This window comes from Zerene cesonia, chromosome 9, assembly GCF_012273895.1.
Source record: "Zerene cesonia ecotype Mississippi chromosome 9, Zerene_cesonia_1.1, whole genome shotgun sequence".
Lineage (NCBI taxonomy): Eukaryota > Metazoa > Arthropoda > Insecta > Lepidoptera > Pieridae > Zerene > Zerene cesonia.
Window position 1 is genome coordinate 4637724 of NC_052110.1, and position 27668 is coordinate 4665391.

Consider the following 27668-nt stretch of genomic DNA (forward strand, 5'->3'; position numbering starts at 1 on the left):
GCTAAAAAATAATACACTGTAAAGTATGATAATCTTCAGTTTAATTCTAAAGTTTTATTGCTTTTTTGTGAGTGTCAGAGAAATAAATTTAGTTTGAAAAAAATTGGATTATATCATAATTGCTGTAAAGTTTTGAAATGTCACAAAATAGTTACATAAAAGTATGAAGTTTATTATGTTATTTTATAGGCACATAGACAGTGGTGGGAGTTGAAATCAGCCCACTATGATTGTGTTCTTTTCTTCAAAGTTGGTAAATTCTATGAGTTGTATCACATGGATGCTGCTGTTGGTGTTAATGAGCTTGGATTTTCTTATATGAAGGTAAAATTAATATTTATTTAATACTCATATTAAAAAATATATAGTAAGTGAAGTCCTGTGTCCCCTAGTGGGGTATGGGGCAGATGATGTACATCCGTTTCACTGATCGATTTTCTTTAGGGCCAAGTAGGTGATCAGCCTTCTGTGTCCTGCCAGACCGAGACATTTTTTTTTTTTTGTGCGTCCCCACCGGGAATCGAACCCAGGATCCCTCGGTTCTACGCTCACGCGTTAACCACTGTACCAAGGAGGCGGTCTAAAAAAAAATATATATAATAATGGATCTCAAATTGTTCAAATTTTTTAGCTTATCAAATCTAGAAAATATGTTCTTTATATCAAGAAAATATAATAATTATGTTCTGATACTCTTTCTAATCAATTAGAAATGGCCTTAAAGTTTATGGAATAGTGTCTCCTTTAAATTTTTTTAATAATGTCTAGTGATCTATAAATTGCTGTTGATTGTATTGTTAATGTTTTTTGCATGATCTGCATGATTTGCATGATGAATTTTAGGGTGAGTTCGCTCACTCGGGCTTTCCGGAGAGTGCGTATGCGCGGATGGCATCAACTCTAGTATCAAAGGGATATAAAGTAGCGCGTGTTGAACAAACAGAGACTCCTGAAATGATGCAGGATAGATGTAAGAGAGGTAAATAGATTGTTTGTTGTTTAAGTGATAATTAATCGATTAATAAGTGTAAACTTCTTTATTTTATAATATAGACAGTTGTTACCCGTGGCTTTGTGTTACCTATGTTTCACGAAGGTTAAAAAGAGCCTTTGTCGCTATTTAGCGTCTTAAGTATGTCCAGGCGCAAAAATGTATGTTTATGAATATATATGTTTTGACCAACATAAGTATGTAATTATAAATTTTGCATAATTTAACTGGCATTTGCCATTTGGGATTTTGAGGTTTATAATAATGTAATATTTGTAGAAAATTTAAAGAACAAGTACGACAAAGTGGTGCGTCGTGAAATATGCCAAGTATCGGTCCGTGGGGCACAAGTGTGCGGCTTGCAGGATAATGGGCCGGCTGAGTCCACTTCACCATATTTGATGGCTATTGCTGAAGAGGTAATGGTATTAATAAGCCTTTAATTATTATTGAATCCAGTGTATATTATTTATTTTAAGACCTGTTGTCTTACAGTGACAATTTGCAAGTGATTGTTGAATAATTTAGAGGAATTTTTTTTAATATGCTGCTCATTATACTGACGACATTTTAGACTATCCTGGACTATTCCCCGATGATAAGACTGTTAGTGATATGAGTGTAATTGTTTGATAATTTACATACACAAGCTTTTGCCCGCGGCTTCGCACGCCTGAAATTCGGAGTAGTTTACTAGATGTTATTATACATATAAACCTTCCTCTTGAATCACTCTATCTGTTAAAAAAAACCATCAAAATCTTTTACGTAGCTTTAAAGATTTAACCGGACTTTCTCTGTCCCTATGACAGAGAAAGTGACTTTGTTTAATACATAGAGATATAAATGTTTTTTAGTTCTTTTTCCTACCGATATAACTGGTTCACAATGCAATATCTTTAAGTGGCATTTTCAATCTACAGGGTGGAATAACAATTAACTATTGGAAATACCATTTTTTGTAAACAATCAAAATTATTTAAGATGAAAGACCCTGGGTGGTTTCCGTTCATTTGATTAAGTGTGTATACACACTAAAATCTTTTGGAATTACAAATTTTAACATATTTTAGTCAGTTTTATTCCTGGGTGTGGTAAGTGAATTCTCGCAATTCTTCGAATGCAGTTTTCTTTCTTTTCCAAAATAATGACATGTTTCCTTTGTGTAAAATTTTATATCCACAGTATGAAGAGTTCTTTCCACCTGGTAGTATTACAAAATTGCAATTTGTATATTGTATATGATTTATTTGAAATTTGCAGGAAACGAATGGCTGCAGCACATACGGTGTCTGTTTTGTGGACACATCAATAGGACAGTTCCACATGGGACAGTTCAAAGACGACAAGCATTCGTCGAGATTGCTAACTACGCTTGCACACTTTCCTCCGGCTTTGGTAATTTGATTTATTTTAAATTACGAACAAATAGTGAAATGCAATTGTGTGAGGAAAATTGTATGTGAAGGTGTATAGATTAAATACAATAGAATATGCATATTATTGATAATAATTATTATTAAGGGAAAATGTTCATTAGTTAGAATAAAAAACTAATTTGGTTGGAATCCTTCCTACTAATCCTACCAATATTATAAATGCAAAAGTTTGTAAGGATGTGTGTGTGCTTGTTACTCTTTCACGCAAAAACTACTGAACCGATTGCAATGAAACTTGGTATGTAGACAGCTGGACAACTGGAATAACATATAGGCAACTTTTTATTCCAATATTCCTACGGGATACGGGCTTACGCGGGTTAAACCGCGGGGCGCAGCTAGTTGTCTATAAATTTGGTATTCAATATGAACAAAATTAAGTGTTTTATTATGTTAATTTAACGAAATAATTACAATACTACATTTTGCTTATAGCTCTGATATATTACCAGCTAAATGATATTCATGATATAATAATTATAATTATATGAATAATTTCAGATAGTCTACGATCGAAAATCATCTACCGGGCGTACGAGCAAGTTGATATCTACACACTGCCATAGCGCGAGGCGTGAGCCGCACAACATGGCGCCACCGGAGAAAATTCTCAAAATATTAGCCGAAGAACATTATAAAACTAATGACCAAGGAGAGTGGCCGGAGGGTTTAAAACCGTTTTTGTATGAAGGTAAGTTGTTTAAATTGAGAATTTCAGTAAATCTTTTCTCTATATATATATTTTAGTACACTATATAGTGCGTGGATCTTCTTATGAGTTAGACATTGGGAATAGGTGTAAGCTGTTGTTGTGGTGTAAGGGACAGTTTTTATAATTTACTGATGTAATAATATGTAAAAATAAATGCATTAAAAAAAAAAACGTGCTAGTTACATAACTTTACCCTAAGGTCGACTGAACAAATTTTAATGACCGGTCTGTTGTACATGTAATCACTTGAATTAATAAAATAACTTCAAAACTAATAAAAAACATCTTCCCGCGCGGTACCGTTGCGAACAGCTGGTTAATTATAAACTTCTTTTATTTTAGGGGATGTTTTAGGCCTGACCCCGGCCAGTGATAAGTCATTGGCCATCAAAGCACTTGGTGGCTGTGTTTCCTTTCTCTCAGATTGCCTGCTAGATATACAAATTCTGGGTAAGCTTTGAAAACACTAACCTTAGTTTTGTGTTCATATATGTGGATGTAAGTCAATATGATAAGTGATACTTATAACGATAATGATACTCATATCCTGTATCAAAATTTGATCTTTTACAATTAAAATAAAAAAAAACTTAGTTTGAAATATATTAAAGTTGTATGTTTAAGAATAAGTAAAGATTCATAAAACAAGTATAAAAACTATGCACAAATGCAGTGATAATATAAGCATCTTGATTTATTAATCCCCATGGTATTTATTTATTTTTGCTTTCAAACTTATTTCAAATAGTATTCTTGTTTGTATTATTTTCTTGTTTGATTTTAAGTCTGATATACATATATAAAGTGAATACTAGACGGATTTTAAACGTAACATTTTTTCAAAGACTAAGTATGTAACCAACATATTGCTAGGTATGGCCCAGTATTCGGAATATACGCCACCAGATGTTTTAAACACCACTATAATATGTGAAAGAGAAAATAATAAATGGACAGGCGGCAGTACTATGGTGTTAGATGCTATTACGCTCAGAAATCTGAGAATCGTCCAGGATGAGGGCTGTTTGTATGATAAAATGAATTTCTGCTCCACACCCATGGGGAAACGGTGAGTATTCTAAAAAGCTGGTGTTTGATTGTAAGCAAAATTTTATAGATACTGGGAATATTTGATCGGATTAAAGAGAACTTCATATGATTATGAATTTCATATGATTCATTTAACTTGACTTCACACACTTTCAACCTGGCTTGAGTAATGATATCGGATATATTAGAATATATTAAAATTAACTGTGTTAAGGAAATAACCTTTTAATCATCACATTATTTATTTCTTCACTCTTAATTTTTTTTAGAAAATACTCAACATGCAATTTTTAAAAGGTAAATATGGTTAATATAAATATGTTTTTTCAGATTGTTATATCAATGGGTATGTTCGCCAAGTAGCGATTTAACAGTGATCAAGGAGCGCCAAGAGGCCGTTAAATGTTTGATGGAAAACCAAGATGTCTGTCAGGAGGTTAAGAGCATATTAACCACTTTACCGGACTTGGAGAGATTGTTGGCTAAGTATGAAATGGAATTTTTTTTTGTTATATTCTCATTGTTTTTGTTATATTCTCAACCAAATGCGAAGTTTTTTTTTGTAAATATCATAGTATTTATAATGATTCTTCTTTGGTCGTTCTCTCATCTTATCCTTTCCAGCTTAATTATAATTATTTATTTCATTTAAAATTTCAGAGTTCACGCATTAGGCAATTTGAAAAAATCAAAGCAGCACCCTGATTCCCGCGCAATTCTCTATGAAGAAAAGACATATTCTAAACGGAAAGTTCTAGATTTCATATCAATATTAAATGGCTTTACTGCGGCTCTCAAGTTATCCGCATTGCTGGCTGATATAGAATCTGTGTTGTTGAAGAGAATCTCCCAATTCAGTCCTGATGGAAAGTTTCCGGATTATCGGGATACATTGAAATTTTTTAAGGTATGTATTTTACTCGGTTATTCTAATTTTGACGATTTTCATTTCATAGATTTTGGTTATTGTTTTGTTCTGAATAACTCCTACATTTTCATATTATGAATACTAGTTATGCCCCAAGGATCCAACTCAAATTTAAACTGTGTTAAATTTAATTAAGTTAAATTCATTACAGATAACATAATACATTATAGATAATGCAACATAGTGTAAAATAGTATATTTTATTAATCCTGTGAATTATTCACTTACAAAAGTCTCATCGCGATTTCATTCATCCTACTATCCTACTTCCTACTAATATTATTAATGTGAAAGTTTGTAAGGATGTGTGTGTGTGTGTTTGTTGCTCTTTCACGCAAAAACTACCGAACCGATTGCAATGAAATTTGGTACGTAGATAGCTGGACAACTGGAATAACATATAGGCAACTATATATGAAGCCGCGGGGTGCAGCTAGTTTATAATAATTTTATTGCACTATTTTTCCAATAATCTAGTACTATATCGATAGGAATCATTCAACCACGCCCAAGCGGAAAAGGAAGGTATAATTCTGCCCGGAGCTGGCGTGGACCAAGAGTACGACAACACTCTGCAGCTCATCCAGGAGATAGAGCAAGAGCTGCAGGAGTATCTCGCTGAACAGGAGAAATATTTCAAGTGCCGGGTGAGATTTGTGTCTATAACCGTGTGGTTGGGATATCTTCATAGATATGTTTGATGTGGTCCACTGTGTTATTGTGTCACAATGTGATTTGTTTAAACTTCTTTCGATAATATATTATATACGCTATGGTCAAGATACAGTACATACAGAATTGTTCATTTATCTAGAAGCTTTTATTTATTTATTTGAAAAATTAAAGAACAAATATATACTTGTAAGTATAGATAAGTTTATTACTATTTGATTTCAGGTGGGTATTAAAGTCTTTTGGATATAGGGCCGCCTGTAAAATAATTGCTATAGTTACAGAAAGAAGTTGTATACAAGCTTATTGCTGTATTAATATTTGCATAAACTAACTTTGTATAAAAGAAAATAGCAGAATAAAAAAATAAATAAAAAATCCTGACAGAATTTCCAATATAGAAACCGTGTCGATAGGGCGTAGGACTAATTAACTGCACAAGAGATTTTATATTATAGTGCCAAAACTATCCGCGTAAATACATGTGCATTCTGTTCTATTAATCCCATAGTCCAATGGTATATTAATGTGTAATATATATCATATATTTACAGATATCATACATAGGAACGGACAAAAAGCGATACCAACTAGAGATACCGCAAAACGCCGCCTCAAAAGCCGGCCCGGATTATCATTTTGAGAGTGCACGCAAAGGATATAAGAGGTTCTCTACTTCTGAAACTAAGGTATTAGCAAAGTATTGCATAGTTATCTGTAGGAAGTGTATGAAAGCATTTATTAACTACAGAATATCAAGGAAGAATTAAGATAAAGAAGAGACAGACAGACACAAAGGGTTACTTTGACATTTATAATTTCACTTGACGCTCGTTCTGGCTCTGCCCAGATATCAAGATTCCTGTTTTATCCCAACTGAGCCTTTATTCGACAAAAAGTATCCTATCGCCCAAATCAGCTCGTACCCTGTCTGTATACCATTTCATCAAAAGCCGTTGAGTAGTTTCAGCGTGATTGACGGACAAATATCCAAACAAACAAAATATCGCATTTATAATATTATATGAATTATATATAGTATGATATATAATATTATTGTATTATACGATTATCTCTGGCAGGACTTCCTAGCGCGCATGATAGCCGCTGAGGAGCAGAAACGCAACGTGCTCAAAGATCTCAGCCGTAGAATATTCGAGAAATTCTCAACCCACTACACGCAGTGGTCCGTCGCAGTGCAGTGCATCTCTGTGCTGGATGTACTGCTGGCGTTCGCCGAGTTTGCGAGGCAACAGAGCGGGGACGTCTGCTTGCCGAATGTCACTTTTGATGCTGATAAACAGGTATTTTTTTTGTGGTATTAGTAATGTGTGTATGGTCCTCTGATGTTGGGGTAGAGGAAATAGGTTTAGGAGAAAATTGCGTTTTAAAATAATAAAAATCACTTAAAATTTAAGGAACTGTTCAAGGTACTAAGGTGTGTAAATATGAGAGATTTTTTTGAACATTAACATCTCTTTCGTTTATTAAGTCTATTGCATACTTTGTGTAAATTATAAATAAGGAATTTTAAAATTAGCCAAAATTATTAATAATACCGAATAATTATTTTATAATTAATTTGAAAATTATCTGCTACAATATACTTTCCAAGTATAGTATACACTATATTCCTAAGTATACACAGTTAGTAATACACAATGATTCATATATACATAGCTGTGCCCGGCGGATTCACACACATTATATATTATGTTATATAATGTGTCTGAAGCCTATAGATTTCCTAAATGAAAGGACACAAAAGTAATTTTTCAATTCGAACCAGTAGTTTCCAAAATTAGCGCGTTCGGACAAACAAACTCTTCAGCATATACTAGCGGTCCGCCTCGGCTCATTTTTTCTATTCTACACCTGCGGTACATTAGAGACATTTAGAGTTTTACGACTAATTTGGCGATTCATTTTCATATAAATAGATAAGTATAGATTAACATTCATGTTTCCAGCCATACATAAACATAACGGAAGGTCGTCACCCCTGCATTCCCATAGTAACGGATTTCATCCCAAATGACACGGCGCTGGGACAAGATGGCGCGAGCCTGATGCTGCTGACGGGTCCCAATATGGGCGGGAAGTCCACGCTTATGAGACAAGTCGGACTTATCACCGTTTTAGCGCATTTGGTATGTTTGGTAGTTTTAATGGAGTAGCATGTAGCATTTTATTGCAATAAAACTAAAAATAAAAAAAAGTTAATTACAATGTAGTTCATATAGGGAACAAAATATCAACAATATCAATATAACAAAATGTCATATAGGGAGAGTATTAGAGATTACATTGAACTATATTGTATACCTTTTTTTTTAATAATACTAAAATAGGAAATTAGTACTAATAGGAGTTATAGAGGGGTAGTAGAGTGTATTTTTTCTGCAAGAAGCGTTTTTAATGAGATGATTGTGTAACTACTATTGGCACAGCTCATAAACTCAAATTCTGGAAAAATAAGGGTAAACCATTTCGTTACGCAACGCGTTATGGCCCCAGTCTGTCTGGCTTTTATTTCTCTCACTCGTACAGTTAGATTAGTTTAATTTATTACTTCTGTCGAGCATTCAGTTTTCGTTTTTTTTTTTAACTTTTATTAATATTATATTTATAGATAAAAAATAAACAATGGAAGTTACTACTTGCACTTTTGTCTATTAAAAATGAAACAAAGGTCCATGTGTACCCAAATAAGTCTGTGTGATCATGTAAATTACTATACCGTACTAGTTTCTATATTGTTTTAAATTTCAGGGTAGCTACGTACCGGCGCAAGAGTGTGAGCTATCTCTGGTGGATCGCATTTTCACTCGCCTGGGAGCATCAGATGACATTCTGTCTGGACAGTCCACTTTCCTAGTGGAGATGAACGAAACTGCCGCTATTGTTAAACATGCGACCGTGCATTCCTTGGTGTTACTTGATGAATTAGGTATATATTATTCAAAAACCTTCTATGATGTGAGATATTTGTTATCAAAATTATTGAACGAGTGTTGCTTAGCTGAAAAAGTATTTAGGGTTAAATTGATTAACCGGAGGCCCGGTTCCTTTTCCTCACCCATCTCAGTCCATTCCTTCTTTACAGTTGTCAATCCTTTCTTCTTCACACTGACACTACCGGTGTGAATGTTCAGGGGTGTTCGCATACCATTACGCAACCACCAGCTCAGTTGACCGGCTATGACGTAAAAATAAAAAAATTGCCTTTTTATAATGTCATATATTTGTATGTATCTCTACCCTCAGGTCGCGGCACAAGCACATACGACGGCACGGCCATAGCCAGCGGCGTGTGCGTCGAGTTGGCGGAGCGAGCCTGCCGGGTGATATTCTCGACGCACTACCACACGCTCGTGCGCCACCTCGCCGCGCACGCGCGCGTGCGCCTCGCGCACATGGTGGGTGGCGGTCGTGACGCGGCTGTATACGCGCACTGATATGACATACGTTTTAATCGAGTTCAAAATCGGAGGAGATTCTGATTTGACCGTTTTATGTTCTAAAATATGTTACTCCATAACAAATTTTTAATCAATTTTATTGGACTTCTATTTCAAGAACGGGCGTTGGCGCTTTCCGTGTGCTCTTATTTAAATTGTATTCAGACGTGATGATAATTTTTGCCTAATTCTTATCAATACATGCATCATATACATTCTTTGCTTCTCTACTGGCAGATGTTTTACAAAAATAAAATTATGTTTGAATTAACCGAAATAATTTTCCACATATAATTTAATCTCGCCAGGCCTGCATGGTAGAAACGGAAGACACGAGCGACGAGGACCAGATCCCCGAAGAAACTATAACGTTCCTCTACAAGTTGTCCCCGGGGGCGTGTCCCAAGTCGTACGGGTTCAATGCGGCTCGGCTGGCCGGTGTTCCAGCTGATATAACCCGACGAGCTAGGAGTATTGCCAGCGAGCTGGAGAAGGAAGCCACAGTGATTAGAGCTTTCAAGGAGGTGATGAAGATGGGCCCCGGGGTTAGGGAGTTGCTCGCTGGGTTGTCTATTTAGGAAGTTTCAGCTTGCAATTTTCTCAAGCTTTGAATGACTTGTTCCGAGATAAAATATGAAACCAATTTAAGTGTGTGTTATAAAATCAAACTGTGTATTTTTGATTTATAAGGAAGATGAACATTTTTGTTGGTAGTTGTTATCGGTTTTTTTATTGATTTATTATGTGGTACAATAGTTCAAAAAAATTCATAATTTTAATATAGTATTTGATTGTATGGCTGTTATATTGTCAAAACAATAAAAAATGTTGCATTTAACTTTTTATTTGCGAGAAGATTATTTGTAATGTTGTGTTTTAGTTAACATTGATTTTTTTATGTGAAGCAGCAGTTTGCAAATTATTTCATCGATTTTTTTTTTTAATTTGAAGGCATAATTTATGTCAAAAAGATCATCTCATTTAAAAGGAGCTGTTATAACTATAAAAATGTCAGTTTATTTTTTTTTATAAGTCCTCTTTTTATGTGTAGGTTAGGATAGTTTTTATAACCATTTGTTTTTTTTTTGATAATTTTTAGTATTATGTTTATACTTCGGCTATTATGCTATAAGCATAGACTAAAAGATTACTTGGAAGTAGCTACCTGTAAAAATATGGATAACTTTACTGAATAACTTTCAAATAACCAAGCTATCATTATTGAAGATTGATTTTTTTATTGTCTCAACATTTTCTAATTATCTGTGATTTTATACATAACTCTAAAGTGCCATATAGATTGTACACATAAACAATTCGCTTTAAAATTATTTGAGCAGTTACTAATTTCATCACATATAATGTATTGTGGACTGTAATCTAATAAAAATGTGTCTATGTCGAATATATGACAGAAATATTTTGTTACATCTTTATGGATTCGTAAATTAGCTTTTATATTAATTTGTTAGATAGGCGTATTTTAATATTACTGTAGATTCTATAATCATCATAAATAACAATATATCTTTGTTATGTTAAGTCAACTATGTAATTTTGCATTTGTTGCCATAACACAGTAAAACTGTTAAATTGCAAACTTTGGAATCTATACCGGGATATAGAAATCCAACGATGATTACAATTTTAAGGTGACTCAAGTTCTTATTTTTTATATATGTTATAATTGTGATAAACTGAAATCTGTGATTGTGAATGATCCCACCACACTTAATAAATAGATTTAATTTCTTATTGCGTTGTTCTATTTATGAAAAACATTTTTTTTCAATATTTTATTTTATTCCTTTATAAATTACAAAATCACATTTATTTATAAACAGCACACGTGGAGTCTCACATTACAATTATAATAAACAAAATGTAATAAAAACAATTGTAGAAACGAAATATACTTATATTCTAATGTTATGCTTACAATTGCAACTCTTAAATTAAATAAATACATGTCAACAAAACGGGTGATAAAAATTGGACCTTAAAATTATAAATTCTTCACTAAATCAGTTCATTTTTCATTCGTACTATTTTTTAAAATATACCGTCTATTTATGCCGTCTCGAAACTCGCGGTTATATGTATGAATAGACAGTATTTTTATATAGCATTCAAATTTAAGAAGACTGAATTAATTTATATGTAGGAGTAATGTACAAATACCTTCATATAAGTACGAAAATGTCATGTTTATAATAAGAAATCACAATTTAATTGTAAAGCGTATGCCCTAATAGAGCATTCAACACGAAGTGCCGTATATGGTTCGTTTTGTAAATAAAAAAATGTAACAATTAATGACTAGGCTTCAATAAGATATAAGTTCTTGTCAACTTTCGATTCCAAATTGGATATTAATCGATTGCATGCTGCTTCTATTTAGTTGTATTTATAATTTATCTATTTATTATGTAAGATTATATTATGTACTATATAGCCAGTCCCATACAACTCCACTTTATATATGTTATATTCGATATAAAATGCAATTTAGTGATAATTTCTAATGTTATACATTGAGATGAAAAAGCAGTCACGTACGGGCATGTCAGTATTATAATAATATATACTCGTATTACAATTAAAATAATTTGTTCTTTAATCTCTTATTTGTGAAACCTTCGTATAAGATCAATCATGAGCAGAGTATTAAATTATCTTTCAACAATGGTAGTGAAAGGTTTTAACTCTAAAAAATATAAATGTTTACTTTAAACCAACAAATGCCCTAAAAAATTCAAACTAAATGCACAATTCAAAAAATGCCGAATTATGAGTAATATTTTACTTACATCAGATTAAACTACTCATCTTAGCAGTCTCATATTAATTAAAAAGCACTTTGTACAATGCTCATTATTTTTACACCTAAGGCAACGGCCTGTTCTAAGAACGAAATTGGACTGTTTCTATCATCTATATTTTATACACAAAACATTTTATACATACATTCGTTTAAGCTACATAAATTTCGTTTCCTTCTGAACATGTTTTGATGAAATGTTACTATTATAAGTGTTTTCAATGATATTTATTATATCATTTTCGAAACTAAAATCAAACTTTTATAGGAGAAACAAAATTATCATTTCCTAAATATGAATATAAACCCGTATATAATAGATAATAATAGGGTAAGTACAAAATATTACGAGATCTGACCGTGTCGATGGACATCTTATTATTTCTATTAATATTATAAAGATAATTTAATTCAATGTTTTCATATAAGTCCCTCATTTTACTCTAGAACAGCTGTGATGATACTAAAATATAGCTGTTATACTCCACAGTCAGATCTGGAATAGTTTCGGACATATTGTAATAATTTGAATACATTTTCTCCTAGATTATTATATGAAGGTCAGCACCGTTCATCTAAATGTTATTTGTTCATGAGTGGTCACGTTACTTTACAGGCTTGTAAGTTCTTAACAATTTTACTATGAGTTATATTTATCTAAATACCTCATTATATAAGTACAATTATTTTATGGTATCGGGTGTATTCTTTTTTTTTTTGAGTAACTTTAAAGATTAACCTAATTATCTTTATTCATATAAATCATACAAATATTTATAAATAATAAACAAATATTACTAATAGAATACTTGGGATAAAATAAATAAAACCTTCCAAACCCAATGGTATTAAAATAAGAGATCTCATTAAACATATTCTGTGTATAATAATATATTGACTCCTCAGCATTCAATTTGAGTTCAAAAAATCATCGTAATCGAAAAAAAGGACACAAGAAATAGTCTGAAAATTTTTGTGACCCAATATAACACATTCCAACTTCTCTCCACACAAAACTAATTCAATGTTTAGAGTGACTATAAGACTTTTCAAATAACCTGCCTTATTCTACACATAGTACACCAAGCCTGCATTACGTAACCGTGACCATCCCTATACTCAAAGTTCGTCGTACGAGGAGCTCTCGCGTTCGTCGAAGGGCCGAGCTCTCTCTCCCCAGCGATCCCATCGCTCGGAGCTCAGCAAGGACTCGGTATCCTCGTCTTGCTGCGGCAGAGGGTACACGATGCCGTCGCCCAAACTATTTTATCATACTTCTTCATTATACTCAGTCATTTTGTGCACACCAGCATTCAAAATACATTATTGTCGAAATGTAAAAATAAAAGGCACGATTTGGTGTTAAGTGAACGAATGTGCAGTAAGCAATATTTTGGTGTGTACGATGAAATACTTATTGGTCTCATCTTACTCTATGTGTATATAAGCCAAAAACAATAAATCAGAGCTATTTCGGTAAACGAGGTCTAGCAAGTTCTAATCCACTAACTGAAACAAGCACTAAAATCACCTACACTAAATGCCTGCTAATTGTAGCATGCAAAAGGACACAAATGTTAATATTCAAAAGGGATATAAAGAAGTGAATGACATAATTTTGAATAATCTCGACTTGATGCGGATGAATGAAAAGCGTATATTATTTGGAAGGATTTTATTTAAATATAAACATAATAATAATATAACGAAAGTAAATCGTGAAAGTGTGTTTTCCTTATACTATTTGCGGGACGGTCCTCCCCCGTCGGGGGCAAAGTCTCCATCTCTCAGTCTCGTGTGCCATCTCCACGCTAAAATCCAATAAAACCTCATTCGAAATTGACTTCTATTGCTTTGCGTCAGTGTCAAATCGACAAGTTACAAAATAGAGTAGTGTAAATCTCGGTTGCTTCTAGTGTAACACTTTCATTGTCTATTCTAATAGCAGGCTTAAAATTTTAATTGTATACATATTACTTCTGTTTATTTACCATTCTAGTTATATAACGTCACCATAGAAGCATCCGATGTTTCCAGACTGAGAGAGAATTTAAAAACAACCTAATACGCCTCCATAAGTGTATCTCTATACTTTAGTTTTTAAAAAGTGTAAATAGTAAAGCATGATTGGTTATTGTGTGTATATGCGTTTATACATCACACAGACGAGATCTGTTGCCAATTGTGTTATATGTTTGGATGCATCCATTTGCTTGCTTGTTCAACTATTGTAACCTCGGCGAAGCAAAGCGTCTCTCTATATAAGACTGCCGTCAAAGCGTGTACTGGCGTATAAAAAAAAATAAAAGAAATAAAAAAGGAACAAAACTTTTATTGTGCACAAAAAAAAAACTTACAAAATATATCCAGTATTACACTACAGCATTATCAGTCTTGTGTGTTGTATAGAGCTCGAAAATAAATGCATAAGCTAATGCGTAATTATTATCATCAACAATAAATCATTAAAATTCGTTGTAATTCACGACCTAGGCTCACATATCTTGAGTATAAAAATATATAGAATCTGTTACCTAACTGGTATTGGACATGAGTTTGGAAACTATACAAATTTCGTATAAATTGGAAGACATTCATGTTAAATTTTGCATAATTAATTTCCTTTAAAAATAAAATATGTACGGAATATTGAGACCTTATCTAAAAAGAGAATGTATAATAAAATAACAACATTTTGGCATATATTGGCAAGGTATTGAGTTACCTTTACCTAGCACCAGGTTAAACCTCAAATCTGCCTCGTTCATTTAGTAGAGCTGCGATAGCAAGTGCGAAATGGTACACTGTTACTCGACAAAACCATTTCCAAAGTTTGCAGTCAAAACTGAAAATCTGAATAAATTCGCGTTTTTGCCACACTACAGTAGAATATTACTAATGACTATCGTTGAATCGAAATGATTATTCACGGTTTTTACTATCTACAAACGTAATTTTATCTACAATTAAAGATGTCGACTAAGAAATTAAGAAAATACAATTAATTTTTATTCGTACACAAACTATAGGTATGCCATTCAACGTTTCCATTATATAAAATGCGTGTATCAATCGCATATACTATAACAAAACCGTGCACACATACATATAAATACACCACGTATTTCTATACTCGAAATCATCTATTTATTACCACGGGACCCAATCACTAACGTAATAAACTCGTATGTTAAACTATATCTCTAAGTCACGTCAAATCCAAAGACAACAAGTCGTCACCAACGCGACGCACACTGACCCTGTGAACGCGTTAAATCATCAAAACGCATACAAAAAAACAAGCAATCAGAAGTGGGATGGCAACAATATGAAATAACAGAAAGTTTGAAAGGCACGCCTATAGCGATCGCATTTTTATTCTCAAGGTATGTGCGTCATGTGCGTTTGCTCTGACCTTGAGCGCGTGATGCCCATAGATTCGTACCCGTGCGTCTCTTGCGGCGTCGTGAACGTTTGCAGCTGGTGCTCGCGACGCACGGGAAATTCGCACCCGTCTCCTAGGCTGATGGATGTAAATAGCGTTTACATTTGCGTGAACTGTGCCAACACGCCGCATCGCGTCACGTCGTGTACGCACCAACGTTCGCCATTCATGTACCATGCTTGTTTAGTGGGACTATTCGTTGGTCACGCTCCCGTTTTGTGAGTGTTAAATGCAAAACAAAAACGAAGCTGCTAGGGTTATGATGACAACTAAAGTTCATTAATATTGTCGTTTGTTAGTATACACTTTTTGATCGCAACTTTCTAAGTCTTTGTTTAAGGGTCATTCAATATATGGCAACACACGTCAAACAAACCGATCCTCAAAAATGTTCTATGAGATTAGTCATGCAATTGTGGTTTTGTATTTTGATAGGAAATATTCCTACTATTTGTATGTATTGTATTATATACATAGTACGGATATATACATTATTGATAAAAATACATAGATAATAATATGACTGTACGTATATTATAGTTTAATGGTATTCAACATTACTAATACATAGTAAATTATAAATTTTATTTAATACCTCCATTACTGCATATATTATATAATGATAAATCTCAATAGGCGTAGCGCGCGTAATGAGTTAAATATATGATTGATGATGATGTCAAAGAATCTCAAATTTTATAAATGAAAAAGTAACTGTTTGTCTGTTTGTCTTTTTTTTTCACACTTAAATCACTGAACCGATTGAGATGAAATTTGGTACACGGATATTCAAAACCCGAGAAACGACTTTTCCATTAAAGCGGGCGGAAGGCTAGTGATTTCATAGTTCAATAGTCATTAATTTTCATTCTTTCAATCTTACAATGAGTAAAAATAAATAACATAAGAGAAAGCTTATAATACGGTATATATTAGTAAAAATGGAGTCGAAGATGAATATACAAACATAGATGAATAATCAATATATTAGTAGTACCACGTGCTTAGCGAACCACTATATGAAAAAACAACGGATACTATATATTATGTGAAATACATATCGTTCAAGAAACGCCACAATTTGTTACGTCATTCACTTCTTTTTGCACACGCAACATGCACACACAGTTGATGCATTACGTTTTATTTTTTTACACAAAAACAAACAATAATAAAAATATCTAATCTAACATCAAATTCAATTAAAAAACATCAAATTCAATTTTAAAAATCTTATCACAATTGAACCACAGAGATTATGCTATCTTCGCTATGTTCCATTAATAAAAAGACTAACATTGAATTCTATACACCTAGACTTCTACAAGTACTATAAGATAGCCTATAGTGTCGAAACCATTAAGATATGTATTGGAACGAAGTTCCTTATCGTGCGATGCGAAAGTCTTCTGGACGGACAAATTCAGACCAAGTTGTAATGACTCTTTATGCTATAGTTATATATAGTATATAGTTCTCTCTGTCTTTCTCTCTCTCTCTCTCATGAAAAGCAAGGCAGTTTTTCTTTTTTTGTTTTTCGTTTCGTCAGCTACAATTCCTTCCCTAATTAAGCGAAAGGAACTTCGTTCCATCCGGGTTTCCCTTGAAACCTCTCGAGTTATTTTTAGATTTATAAGCTCTTCTAGAAAAGTCTAGGCGGATAAATAGACGTTTAAGTTTGAGTTTGAGTGTGTTACCTCGTGAAGACGGGCAGCAGCCACAGGTTGGGGCTGTTCCCGAACACCTCCTTGAAGTTGTTGTATGCGCCGATCGAGAAGCCATTCTTATCAGCGCCGCCGCGGAACATCGGCGCTCTGAACGCTTCTGGAAATTTATTTCGCCACAATTAGATAGATCATCGTTTAATATTGCAGTTGAACGGCCTAACAATGTCTGTATAATAATATTCACTCTTTGAAATAACAATTTATATTTGTATATTCATGCTGTATTTTATTTAATATTTGTATTTAAACATATTTCATACGTAAAAAATAATAACAGCCACCCTGTTAAAATGTTTTCGTGTCCCGCGGACTTTGAGGAAAATAATTATTTTCACAAATAAATAAATCGCCTTAAAATTGTCAGAATAAGAACTAATTACTCTGCTCCCATTGATTGTAGTGTGATGTTATAGCTTATCAAATACAATTTTTCAATTCGAACACCTAGTTCCCGAGTTCAGTGCGTTCGTCCAAAAAAAGCTAGAAACTCTACAGCTTTTATTATTATGGTATAGTAAATACTAAATTGAAATAAAATTGAGTGAAGCGTGGAGCAAGGATATTGCGATGAAAATTGTACTTGATTTTAATGAGTGTGACATGTACAGACTTCGTTCACGTTAGGAGTATAGATGTTATCTTATAATCTCCTTTATCTTCCAGTGAAAGTCCCATAAAATTTTATCTGTTTTAGGTATATCTAAGACTAGAGTAACATAAATAATTACAGAAGGACAGAGAAATAAAATGGTTTGTTTCTGTTTCAATATTGTGTAAGATAACATGCGCCCTTGAGGGAAACAGCTGTAAGAAATCACAGATTAGTAACATTCAAAGTAAAGTGATATAATACTCATGAAATTAAGATAATTTAATAAATACATGTGTATATATATCTATACAACAATTTATTTTAAGCCAATTCTAATAAATAAATATATAAGCAAAATCTACTCATTAATATTTTAAATTAGGCTAAAATAACAATCTTGACCTAAATATTATCCTTTTTTCCATTACAATCAGATTTAAATTTTATGTAATATTTAATCGATCTATAGACTAATAATAACACGACATAGATAACAAAACAACATCTACAGATTATATAGTAAGTTACCATTGATCATGGTTTTAAGCATAGAGTTTATAATCTGTCCCGTCGGACTGCCCGTGCGGTTGTATGACACGAGCATATCTGAAATGAAACTCTTATTTAATTGTTAAAAACATGATCAAATGGTGTGCCATCTTGTATTAATGTACATTATCAAATAGTTAACTATTTCAAAATATTTAGTCATTAAATAAAACAATGTACGTTAAAATATTCAAAATGCAGTTAAAATTTTACAATTGTATTGCAGTATTCAATATCATTACTTAAATTGTTTTAATACATAAAAAATATCATTATTATTTTTAAAAATAATAAAATTCATCCTGCTTCCATCCATGCTTTCATAAATAATTACACAAAATATTCGTATAGCATCACAGGCAAAACATACATATTAAAGAAAAGCTCAGCGGAAAGCCCAAAAATTATAGATTGCAAAACCTTGAACTATAATATATTCATCCACTTTATTGAATAAACTGGCTCTTTAATACATTACGCTAACTGGGGCTAGTCTTAAACAATCAAAAGACCACATTAACCAGTTTACAAAGACCCGTTCTCACCTAAAGTGGTCCTGTTGTGCGTGACCAAGTAACAGTGGTAGCCGAACAGCGAGCCCAGGGATATCGCGAACATAAGCGCCACGAAGAACGCGAATACAATGTGGTACCTTCCCGCGCTGCCTGGTGCGCCGAAATCACCCTGTATTCAATAAAAAACAATTATATTATGCGGATGTCAAAAAAAAGCTTAATCTATAGTAAGTTTGCATCAATTGCTTATCTGTTTATGACAGTTATAAGCGCGGGAAATTTATGAGTCAACAGCTGTGTCACGGTTTCACGTACGATAATATAATACGATAATCGACGCAGTTTTTACGCACACACGAAAATTCTGACGTAAGCCTTTAGTTGGAAAATGTTATCGCTCGCATAAAAAACTAATATATAGTTGACGTTAACTGGAATCAGCATGAAGAGGGATTACCTATAAAGTTGCCACAAAATTTTAAGTATTTTTAACTTATTACTGTCACGCGATACATTTTCTGTGTCAAGGTTCACGTTGCATGGTCACTTTATTAATTAAAACGACACCTCAATGAAGAAATGTATAATGACCATAATTAAATAATCTAGTTTTTTAAGAAATAGAAATATATATAAAAGAAATGTATAATGACCATAATTAAATAACCTTATTTTCTGTCAACCTCGTTATAATTTCTATGAACTTTATAACAGGCTAGCTTATCGCTCTGGCACAAAATGGGTCGACCCGGGATATAAGGAAAAGAAAAGACTGTGAAGATTGTTAATTTAGTAATTTTTAAAATATATGCTATATCCATAACATAATAATCTTTCATTTTCTAATAACAAGCTTTATAAATGTGAAATCAAAAGTCGATATCTTTATGAGTAATGAGATTGATCACACTTAACACTAATATTATAAATGTGAAAGTTTATTTCTTTGGATGTTTGTTTGTCAATCAGGATGAAACTACAGAACGGATTTTGATAAAATTTGGTATACAGAGGGTATGAGGGTATGAGCTGACTTGGGTGATAGGATAATTTATTAAAGCATTGAATCGGGTTAAAAATTAAGCAGAAAATCTGTTAAAGAAAAATTTTAAACTACTATCAATGTAAAATAAAGATAACAACTAAATGGAAGCAAATTAGCATACATTAATAGCATTATTACAAATAATTAATTATTATCAATAATAGCATTTTAATTAATGCAACAATTAAAATACCAACTATACTTTATCTGTATTGCATAAAACGTTCCACATAGTTCATAAAAACAATCTTAATACTAAAAGATAACATCCCACTGCGATTTGTCAAACAAAAATTCTGTTTCCGTTACTCTTTCTTAATTCACATTAATTATAACAATGGCCCTTTCTATATAGATATAAGTACGTTTAAAAATAACAATGTGGAACGTCTATCACATGCCTAAATCTAATCAATTATATCTAATTCTATCCTAATGTGTTTAGCTAAATTAATTTAAGAGAGCTCGTGGTAGATGTTAATATTACGGATGTACGTATTCACCGCTTATCTATGAAAAAATGTAGTATCTTGCCCTTTTTTAACTCCCGATGCAAAAAGAGTCTGTCTGTCTGTATGTGCCTGTGGCATGGTGGCTTTCAAAGAGATTGGCCGATGGTTTCGTTGCGGTTTGTTTAATTTGAAAGCCAGTTTTCTTGCGGTGATTCTTGCTACGTTTTTATGAAAATCAATAAAATGTTGGATCACAAAATGTCGAATTAAACATTTTTTTACAATTCTCTGAATATGGATATGAAATGAAATGGCTTCACTAGTTAAATACTTACACTATGTCAAATTATATAATCAAGATGGCCGACACCAAAAGATAGGGTGGTGCTGTGTATATTTTAATTTATACGTTATTTAATATAATTATTCATCTTATATACAACATATATACATATGTTATGGGTAAAAACGATATAATTATGATAACAATTGAACTATAGAACTACTTCTACTGAGCTAATAATCAATTTGAGTTATAAAAGAGGGTTACATCAATAATCTCCATGCATTGCTTAGTAAATGAGCCGGTGTCAATCAGACGATCGCAGTGGGCATGTTTGTATTCCTGATACATCTGTAATTGTCAGCCAGAATATACTACATATAATGAAGCCAGTCTAATCTAGTCGTATACAATTGCATTCACTCATAACTCTGTACCTTTCCGCTGTATAGAAAGAAACCAGGTGCAATAGAGCAAGACAAATTACTGAATTTTAGTTTTACACTATTAAAGCACAATTAAAAAGAATATTGGACATTGCAAAGATGTAAATCAACTATAGATGCGCTATAAATAAAAATCAAATTAATTTAGGTTATTGTAAAATAAATAAATATTATAATACACAATGAAAACATAGTCATCATTACAAATATTTATTTTAAACTACAGTGCAAAGCATTTGCATATAATATGGCTACTGCCACTAATAATAACTATGTCATTATCAATTTAAAAGTCTAAGGGCCGGTTCTACCTCTTCCTGATAATGATCCTTATAGCCTATATGAAAACTTTAAACATAAATTCTCATAGATCCTTTCTCATTTTAACTGACTGATATGCTAATCAGAATCACACCAGGAAGCTATGAAACCGGCCACAAAAATCATAAAATAATCTGACTTATCGAGCATACCTTCCAAAACCGTATGAAGTACGGCAGGCACGTGGACATGATGAAGATGCAGTACATGAGCGCGTAGCCGAGGAACAGCATGAAGAACTTATAGTTGTGGAAGCACACGCAGTTGTTCACCCACGGGCAGTGGTGGTCCATCTTGAGCACGCAGCGCGCGCAGATGCTGCAGTGGTGCGCGCGGTCCGGCTTCACCAGCACGCACCGGTTGCAGTAGCGCACTGAACCCGACATCGTTCTGGAATTTAAGACGCATACTCAAACTGAAGCATTTATTAATTAAATCATTACGATTCGCATTTGAGTCTTCAGAATTTATACCCCTTAACCCCTTATTGATATGATTGTGTCCGCACAATAAGACATTATAATATTATTCTGGTGTTTTGTGGTTTCTTGTGTCACAATGTTAGTTATCATACTCCTCCAAAATAGCTCTCACGAAATTTTGTGTGCATGTCGGGCAGGTCTGAGAATGGACCAATATGTTTTTTTCATACCACTAAATGATAATAGTAAGATAGAACAGAGTTTGCACCGTCAGCTTGTAATATATATCCAATAATTATAAAATAAGTCTTGAAATTATACAACAGAATTGCCATGGATTTTCTCAATTCTAGCTACTGCAACTATAGAACGACTAACCTTGTTAGAACAGGGATAGTATTAGCAAAATTTTCTAATATTTCTTTTCTGCTTTCCATATTAAAGAATAGTCGGCTGAATTTCCGTAAAGCAGTTAAGAGTCTAGGATTGAGAAAATATGCATTATTCTCTATATATAAATCATATATCTATATCAATATAATTGTCTCTTGTACAGAGTTTACATAAGGAAATTATTGTATCCTTGCAATCTTAATTGGGATAATAAGATAAATTCATGTACTGTCAGTTGTCACCAATCCCCGATAAACTTTTATAAAAATTACATACAGATGTCATTTTGATAAAAGTTTGCTAAGTTTTTCAAAATCGAGTCTAAAGGATTTCGTGGATACATACAAACCTATAAACATACATAAGAAGCTAATATAAGCATGTTAATAAAAAATATATGGCATGTAACTGAAAAAAAGCTAATGACGGAAGTGTAGAAAAGAAATTACCATGAAGAATATATACAAATGGGAAGTTAACATGTACAATATAATATATTAAATATATCACATGTGTGTTATGTAATAAACTATATTGCTTGAGTAGGTAAAAAAACATTAAGTCACAACACAATGTAGTGTATCAGTCTCCCATTAACCACACTCTCTGTAAATTTATCTTTATTTATATATTTTATAATTTATATATTTATATGTATAATATGAATATTTATTTATTTAATTCAATACAAAGTATTTAATTTCGAAATTCAATCAAATGACCACTGACTTTTAGTAGTAGGTAGTTGGTTGAAAAACTTATATCTGTTCTACAACAAACTTTCATAACATAGGCAACCCACTCTCGCTTCAACTAATTCTCAAATAATTAATAATAACATATAATAAATACCTAGTGACAACTGGAAGATCTTTAGCATAGTTCTCTAAAACTGATCGTTGTGCTTCTTCAGTGTCAGCACTCAATAACTTTTCCAATTCTTCTTCAGGTAATTTGTACTGAAATGGCAAATGATTTAGAAAAATCATTTTAGTGGTTACAAGATTTGTTTAGCGTATGTAAACTAAAAAAAAGTATGATTTTATATAACACCAGCTGTGCCATGAAGTTCCACCAGTGGACCAACCCGTGACCAATAGTACTTATATATAAGTACTAGCTCATGTCTTATTCTTATGTATAAGCTATTTTATGGTACAGTTTCATTAAAATCTATTTAGTAGTTTTTATGTGAAAGAGTAACAAACATCCATCCATTGATACTTACCAACTTTCCCATTTATAATATTAGTAAAACAGAACTTACAAAAACTTGTATGTCTTCAAATCAAACTAATATTGTAAATGTGAAAGTTTGTTTATCTGGATGTTTGTCCATCAATTATGCTGAAACTATTGAATGGATTTTGATGAAATTTGGTACACAGACAGGGTAGCAGCTGACTTGGATGATAGGACTTTTTATCCTGATTAAATACATCCTTGTGTAAACTTAATCATTACTTAATCTTTTGTAAAATATTTTCTATTCACATTGATAATATTTGTGTGATTCCATGTGGGCAGTCGCAGGCGGAAGCTAGTACTTGAAAAACCAAATAAAAATAAACCATTTATTTATTTATGAGTATATAATGTTATTACATTATATGCACTAAAACAATTTATCTTTTGTTATATTAATTTAAAGGCATACGATGAAATATATTAAATATATTTTCATACTTAGATATGCATTAATGAATGAATAAAATAATGGAAGATTAACTTTCCATTTATTCTTGTGATTGCTATCATCAGAATCAATCAATTATAATGGCTAAGTACACTTTCTATTGTTTAATGTAGGCCATATTAAATGTCCTGGTTATTGTATAGTGGTGACATGATTTTAGTTACGGTCTTCAAATAATTCTACTAGAATTCAAATCAGTCTGAAGCACATTTAACTAGTAGTGAAATCCCGTGTCCCATAGTGGGGCATGGGGCAGACGATTTACATCTGTTTCACTGATCGATTTTCTTTATGGACAAGTAGGTGATCAGCCTTCTGTGTCCTGCCAGACCGAGACATTTTTTTTTTGTGCGTCCCCACCGGGAATTGAACCCAGGACCTCTCGGTTCTACGCTCACGCGTTAACCACTGTACGAAGGAGGCGGTCTCACATTTAACTACGGTGCACTAATATTTGATGCATGCATAATAACAGACAATTAATTACATACATGACACCTTAGTTTTTGACCTTAGAAGAACAAGATAAAATTGGTCAGTTTCTTTTTTATATAGAGCCACTTACCTTGTCTGGAATTTGTTTTATATCCGCAAATATCGTTCGCCAATAAGACCAAGCAAACATTATAAGTAAAATATGATATAGCACAAGATAAACACATTGTTGCACTGTACTCTCAATGGTAACTGTAAAAAGATATAAATAATTTTGTTTAATATATATTTTTGTAGCAATTTCTTATAAGAACAGTTGAGTTACTCACAAATGCACAATTGAATAACGTATGCATAATAGGACCATGTCACAATAGAAACTATCAACAACACTGGAAGCCATTTTAATGCTCTCCAACACCACATATTGCACGTTCGACAACATGCACAATATCCTGAATGTAACACTCTATTATTTTGCACTGATGAAGCCATTTAAATATAATTTATTACGAATATATCCATAGTTCAACCCGAACTAAAAATGACAACCTAAAATGAACGAAACGGAATGAAAGTTGCATTTCTCATTGCCATGTCTTAATAATATTACGGGTTGCAAGTAGTACAAATAATTTTTATAATAAACTAGCCATTCTTTTTTGGACAATTTCTCATAGTTATATAGAATTATACATATTCTCTAATCTCTCATATCAATATTTAATGTTATAACTACTTTAAAGCTAACTAATTTCAAATTTATTTACAAAAAATATATTAAATTCGGTACTTAGGTACCTAATACACAAATTTTATCGTAACTTGGTTTTTCTCTGGATTTTTCACTTGTCAATTGTCAAATTTGGCAGATGTGAATTGTCTGGTGTTGACTGTTGAGATTAAGATTCTGCAATAGCGTTAAAATTTTGTTGTATTTATCCAATTTCTAGAAGTCTTAAAAAAGCTTTTCTACACAAGACGAAATCATGGATGTCAAAGAATGTAATGATTTAGCTGAAGAGGTAAGATTATAAATTTACCTGTAAGTAACGGTATTGAATATATCGATTGTTGATGCTAACATGACGTGTTTTAGAATCAATTCATTGTGGACGATGTGAGTAAAATTATCAAAGAAGCTATTGAAAATTCAATCGGAGGTACTGCCTATCAGCACAACAAAGTTAACCAGTGGACATCGGCTGTCGTGGAATCTTGTTTAGGACAGTTGACAAAACTTCAAAAACCATACAAATACATTGGTGAGTAGATTTTGATTCATTAATTCAAAAATGTGTTTCTATGAAGATGACATGACTGTTGTTGTAGCAATAGTATATTTAGTCATTTATACAGATAAGTGTAATACTGATTTATATCATAAAAGAAGAAAGATGAATAGAGTCCGAGTCTGATCATTACAAAAAAATTATGTTGTCTTAATTCAGTGAATGCAACAAAAAAAAAACAGTTTATACCAATAAGTAACTAGGATGCAAGGCTATAAGATCTAAGAAAATTGCCTGTCTGTATATATCGATATAGCCTTAATGTTTAATTTATTTAATGTTATCATTTTAACTTCTGTGATTAAATTTGTGCAAAAAAACAATCAATGTTTTATTCCAGTGACTTGTACAATCATGCAAAAGAATGGTGCCGGGCTTCATACAGCATCATCCTGTTTCTGGGACAACAACACAGATGGTTCTTGCACTGTGCGCTGGGAAAACAAGACAATGTACTGTATTGTATCTGTCTTCGGTCTTGGAATCTAGCCATGTTAATATGCAAAAGAACTTAAATATACTCTGTATCATTTACTCTTTGTCAAAGCACACAACTTCCAATTCCTAAAATATATGCAGTATGTGTATTTAAAATTGTATTATTATTTTTTATAACACTTGCTTATTTAGAAGCTTCTAGGGTAAATTTAACTGAATAATCTAGCTGATACAGTAGCTTATTAATAATTTTACTAATGTAATTCCTGCTCATTTTTTATTTAACGGTATTCTATCATAAAATTTTTAAGTTAATCAACATTGAAATGTAGAAGCTATTTGCTTTCTCTTAAATTTCAATTAAGTTAATAGTCATTACTTAATTCTAAGTAAGTAGGATATATTTTCATACACAATAAAATTAATTATTAAAAACCCCTTAATGTGTTTTACTTCTTTGTTCATCAGTTAAAGGTGTTATTTTTCCTAAAATTTAAGAAGTTATTGCTTCTTAAATATGACGAACCTAATGGGTTCTTGTAATATACTCTCAAAGTATCCTAGATTTAATTGATTAAAAATAAAAAAAGAAACAGCAGTGAACCATTATATATTATAATATTTTACTTTTATCACTACTTGAAAAGAAAAGTGTATCATACTATTGCATATTTATAATATCTTTACAAAGATATCTAGTTTGCATATTGTCATCATCATCATTATCAGCCTATATATGTTTCCAATGTTGGGATAGGCCTTCTATGACGGTTTATGCAAGTAATAAAAATAAAGTAACAATTAATTATGTTCAAACAAAGGACCATATTTATGTTACCTACAATTATGTTCAAAACATTAATTTGCAGTACCATATATAACATGTTGCAATTCGTGCATACAACATATGCATTCCGCGGTTCACCCGCGTTATTTAGTTTTTAAGTCTTAATCCTAATATCCCTCTGAGAATTTATTTATATAAAGTAACAGTGTTTTTTCTGCATTTGGCGTCTATTCTTGGAGGTTAGTGGGATCCGAAAAAACGGTTCACCGCTGGCCGACCGCAAGATGTAGGGGGCCCAATTAGTGGGTTAGCCACCCATGAAATGATGCCCCGCCGCCTGTGTATAATCCCGAGTTGGCTTCAACGAGCCGGTTGGCGACCGGATGAGAGGACCCGTTGGCAATATTCGGGGGGTTTTGGGCGCCCCGCAGTCTCCGAACTATCAGAGCGGATCCTGTTTGCATTTGGGTGGTTCTAGTCACTAAACCTCTTCCAACTGCCATCGATTCCCGCCTATTCACTCTATTAAACAAATCAACTTAAGAATGGAAATGTCTCAAAAAGGAAAAAAGGTTTCACAGCGGCTGCACTTCCTCTCTCTTAAAGTGCATGTCACCAACATCACCAGGGATGGAGTACTACATTCCTTTCTCAGATGTGTATTTTAACGGCAGAGCTTAACTATGGTTTAATGCAAACTACACGGCTGCAGATGACCGGAAACGGACAGCTTATAAAAACTGGGTTGATGCTCGA

General features: G+C 32.6%; 3 protein-coding genes across 6 annotated transcripts in view; 2 read left to right on the plus strand and 1 right to left on the minus strand.

Annotated features, from left to right (window-relative positions):
• The window catches only part of LOC119829037 (probable DNA mismatch repair protein Msh6), a 13838-nt gene extending 2833 nt beyond the window's left edge, over positions 1-11005 (plus strand). For both annotated transcript variants that reach the window (XM_038351398.1, XM_038351399.1), the window contains exons 5-20: positions 190-324; positions 844-979; positions 1271-1410; positions 2255-2389; positions 2932-3121; positions 3485-3592; positions 4016-4211; positions 4523-4678; positions 4853-5099; positions 5612-5767; positions 6347-6481; positions 6875-7096; positions 7763-7942; positions 8565-8742; positions 9060-9211; positions 9562-11005. In XM_038351398.1, coding sequence (XP_038207326.1) covers positions 190-324; positions 844-979; positions 1271-1410; positions 2255-2389; positions 2932-3121; positions 3485-3592; positions 4016-4211; positions 4523-4678; positions 4853-5099; positions 5612-5767; positions 6347-6481; positions 6875-7096; positions 7763-7942; positions 8565-8742; positions 9060-9211; positions 9562-9831 — 2736 coding nt within the window. In that variant the 3' untranslated portion in view covers positions 9832-11005. The remainder of the gene's footprint in view (positions 1-189; positions 325-843; positions 980-1270; positions 1411-2254; positions 2390-2931; positions 3122-3484; positions 3593-4015; positions 4212-4522; positions 4679-4852; positions 5100-5611; positions 5768-6346; positions 6482-6874; positions 7097-7762; positions 7943-8564; positions 8743-9059; positions 9212-9561) is intronic.
• A 1899-nt stretch (positions 11006-12904) lies between these two features.
• LOC119828914 (palmitoyltransferase ZDHHC20-B-like) lies at positions 12905-24979 on the minus strand. Of its 3 annotated transcripts, XM_038351228.1 has the most exons (9): positions 24725-24978; positions 24526-24647; positions 23117-23223; positions 21602-21839; positions 20950-21033; positions 18933-19071; positions 17217-17343; positions 15490-15597; positions 13739-13885 (listed from the first exon to the last, which is right to left on the minus strand). In XM_038351228.1, the coding sequence occupies exons 1-9, from the start codon at positions 24888-24890 to the stop codon at positions 13810-13812; spliced, it is 1167 nt and encodes a 388-aa protein (XP_038207156.1). In that variant the 5' UTR covers positions 24891-24978; the 3' UTR covers positions 13739-13809. The 3 variants fall into 3 exon arrangements, with proteins under 3 accessions (XP_038207157.1, XP_038207156.1, XP_038207158.1); XM_038351229.1 differs by lacking the exons at positions 13739-13885; positions 15490-15597 and adding an exon at positions 12905-13335 and having other exon boundaries at positions 24725-24979; XM_038351230.1 differs by lacking the exon at positions 20950-21033 and having other exon boundaries at positions 24725-24976.
• A 261-nt stretch (positions 24980-25240) lies between these two features.
• On the plus strand, positions 25241-26561 carry LOC119829047 (dynein light chain Tctex-type). The gene is made up of 3 exons (XM_038351410.1): positions 25241-25420; positions 25495-25660; positions 26028-26561. Exons 1-3 carry the CDS (start codon positions 25385-25387, stop codon positions 26174-26176), a joined length of 351 nt encoding a protein of 116 aa, XP_038207338.1. The 5' UTR covers positions 25241-25384; the 3' UTR covers positions 26177-26561.
• Positions 26562-27668: the final 1107 nt, after the last annotated feature.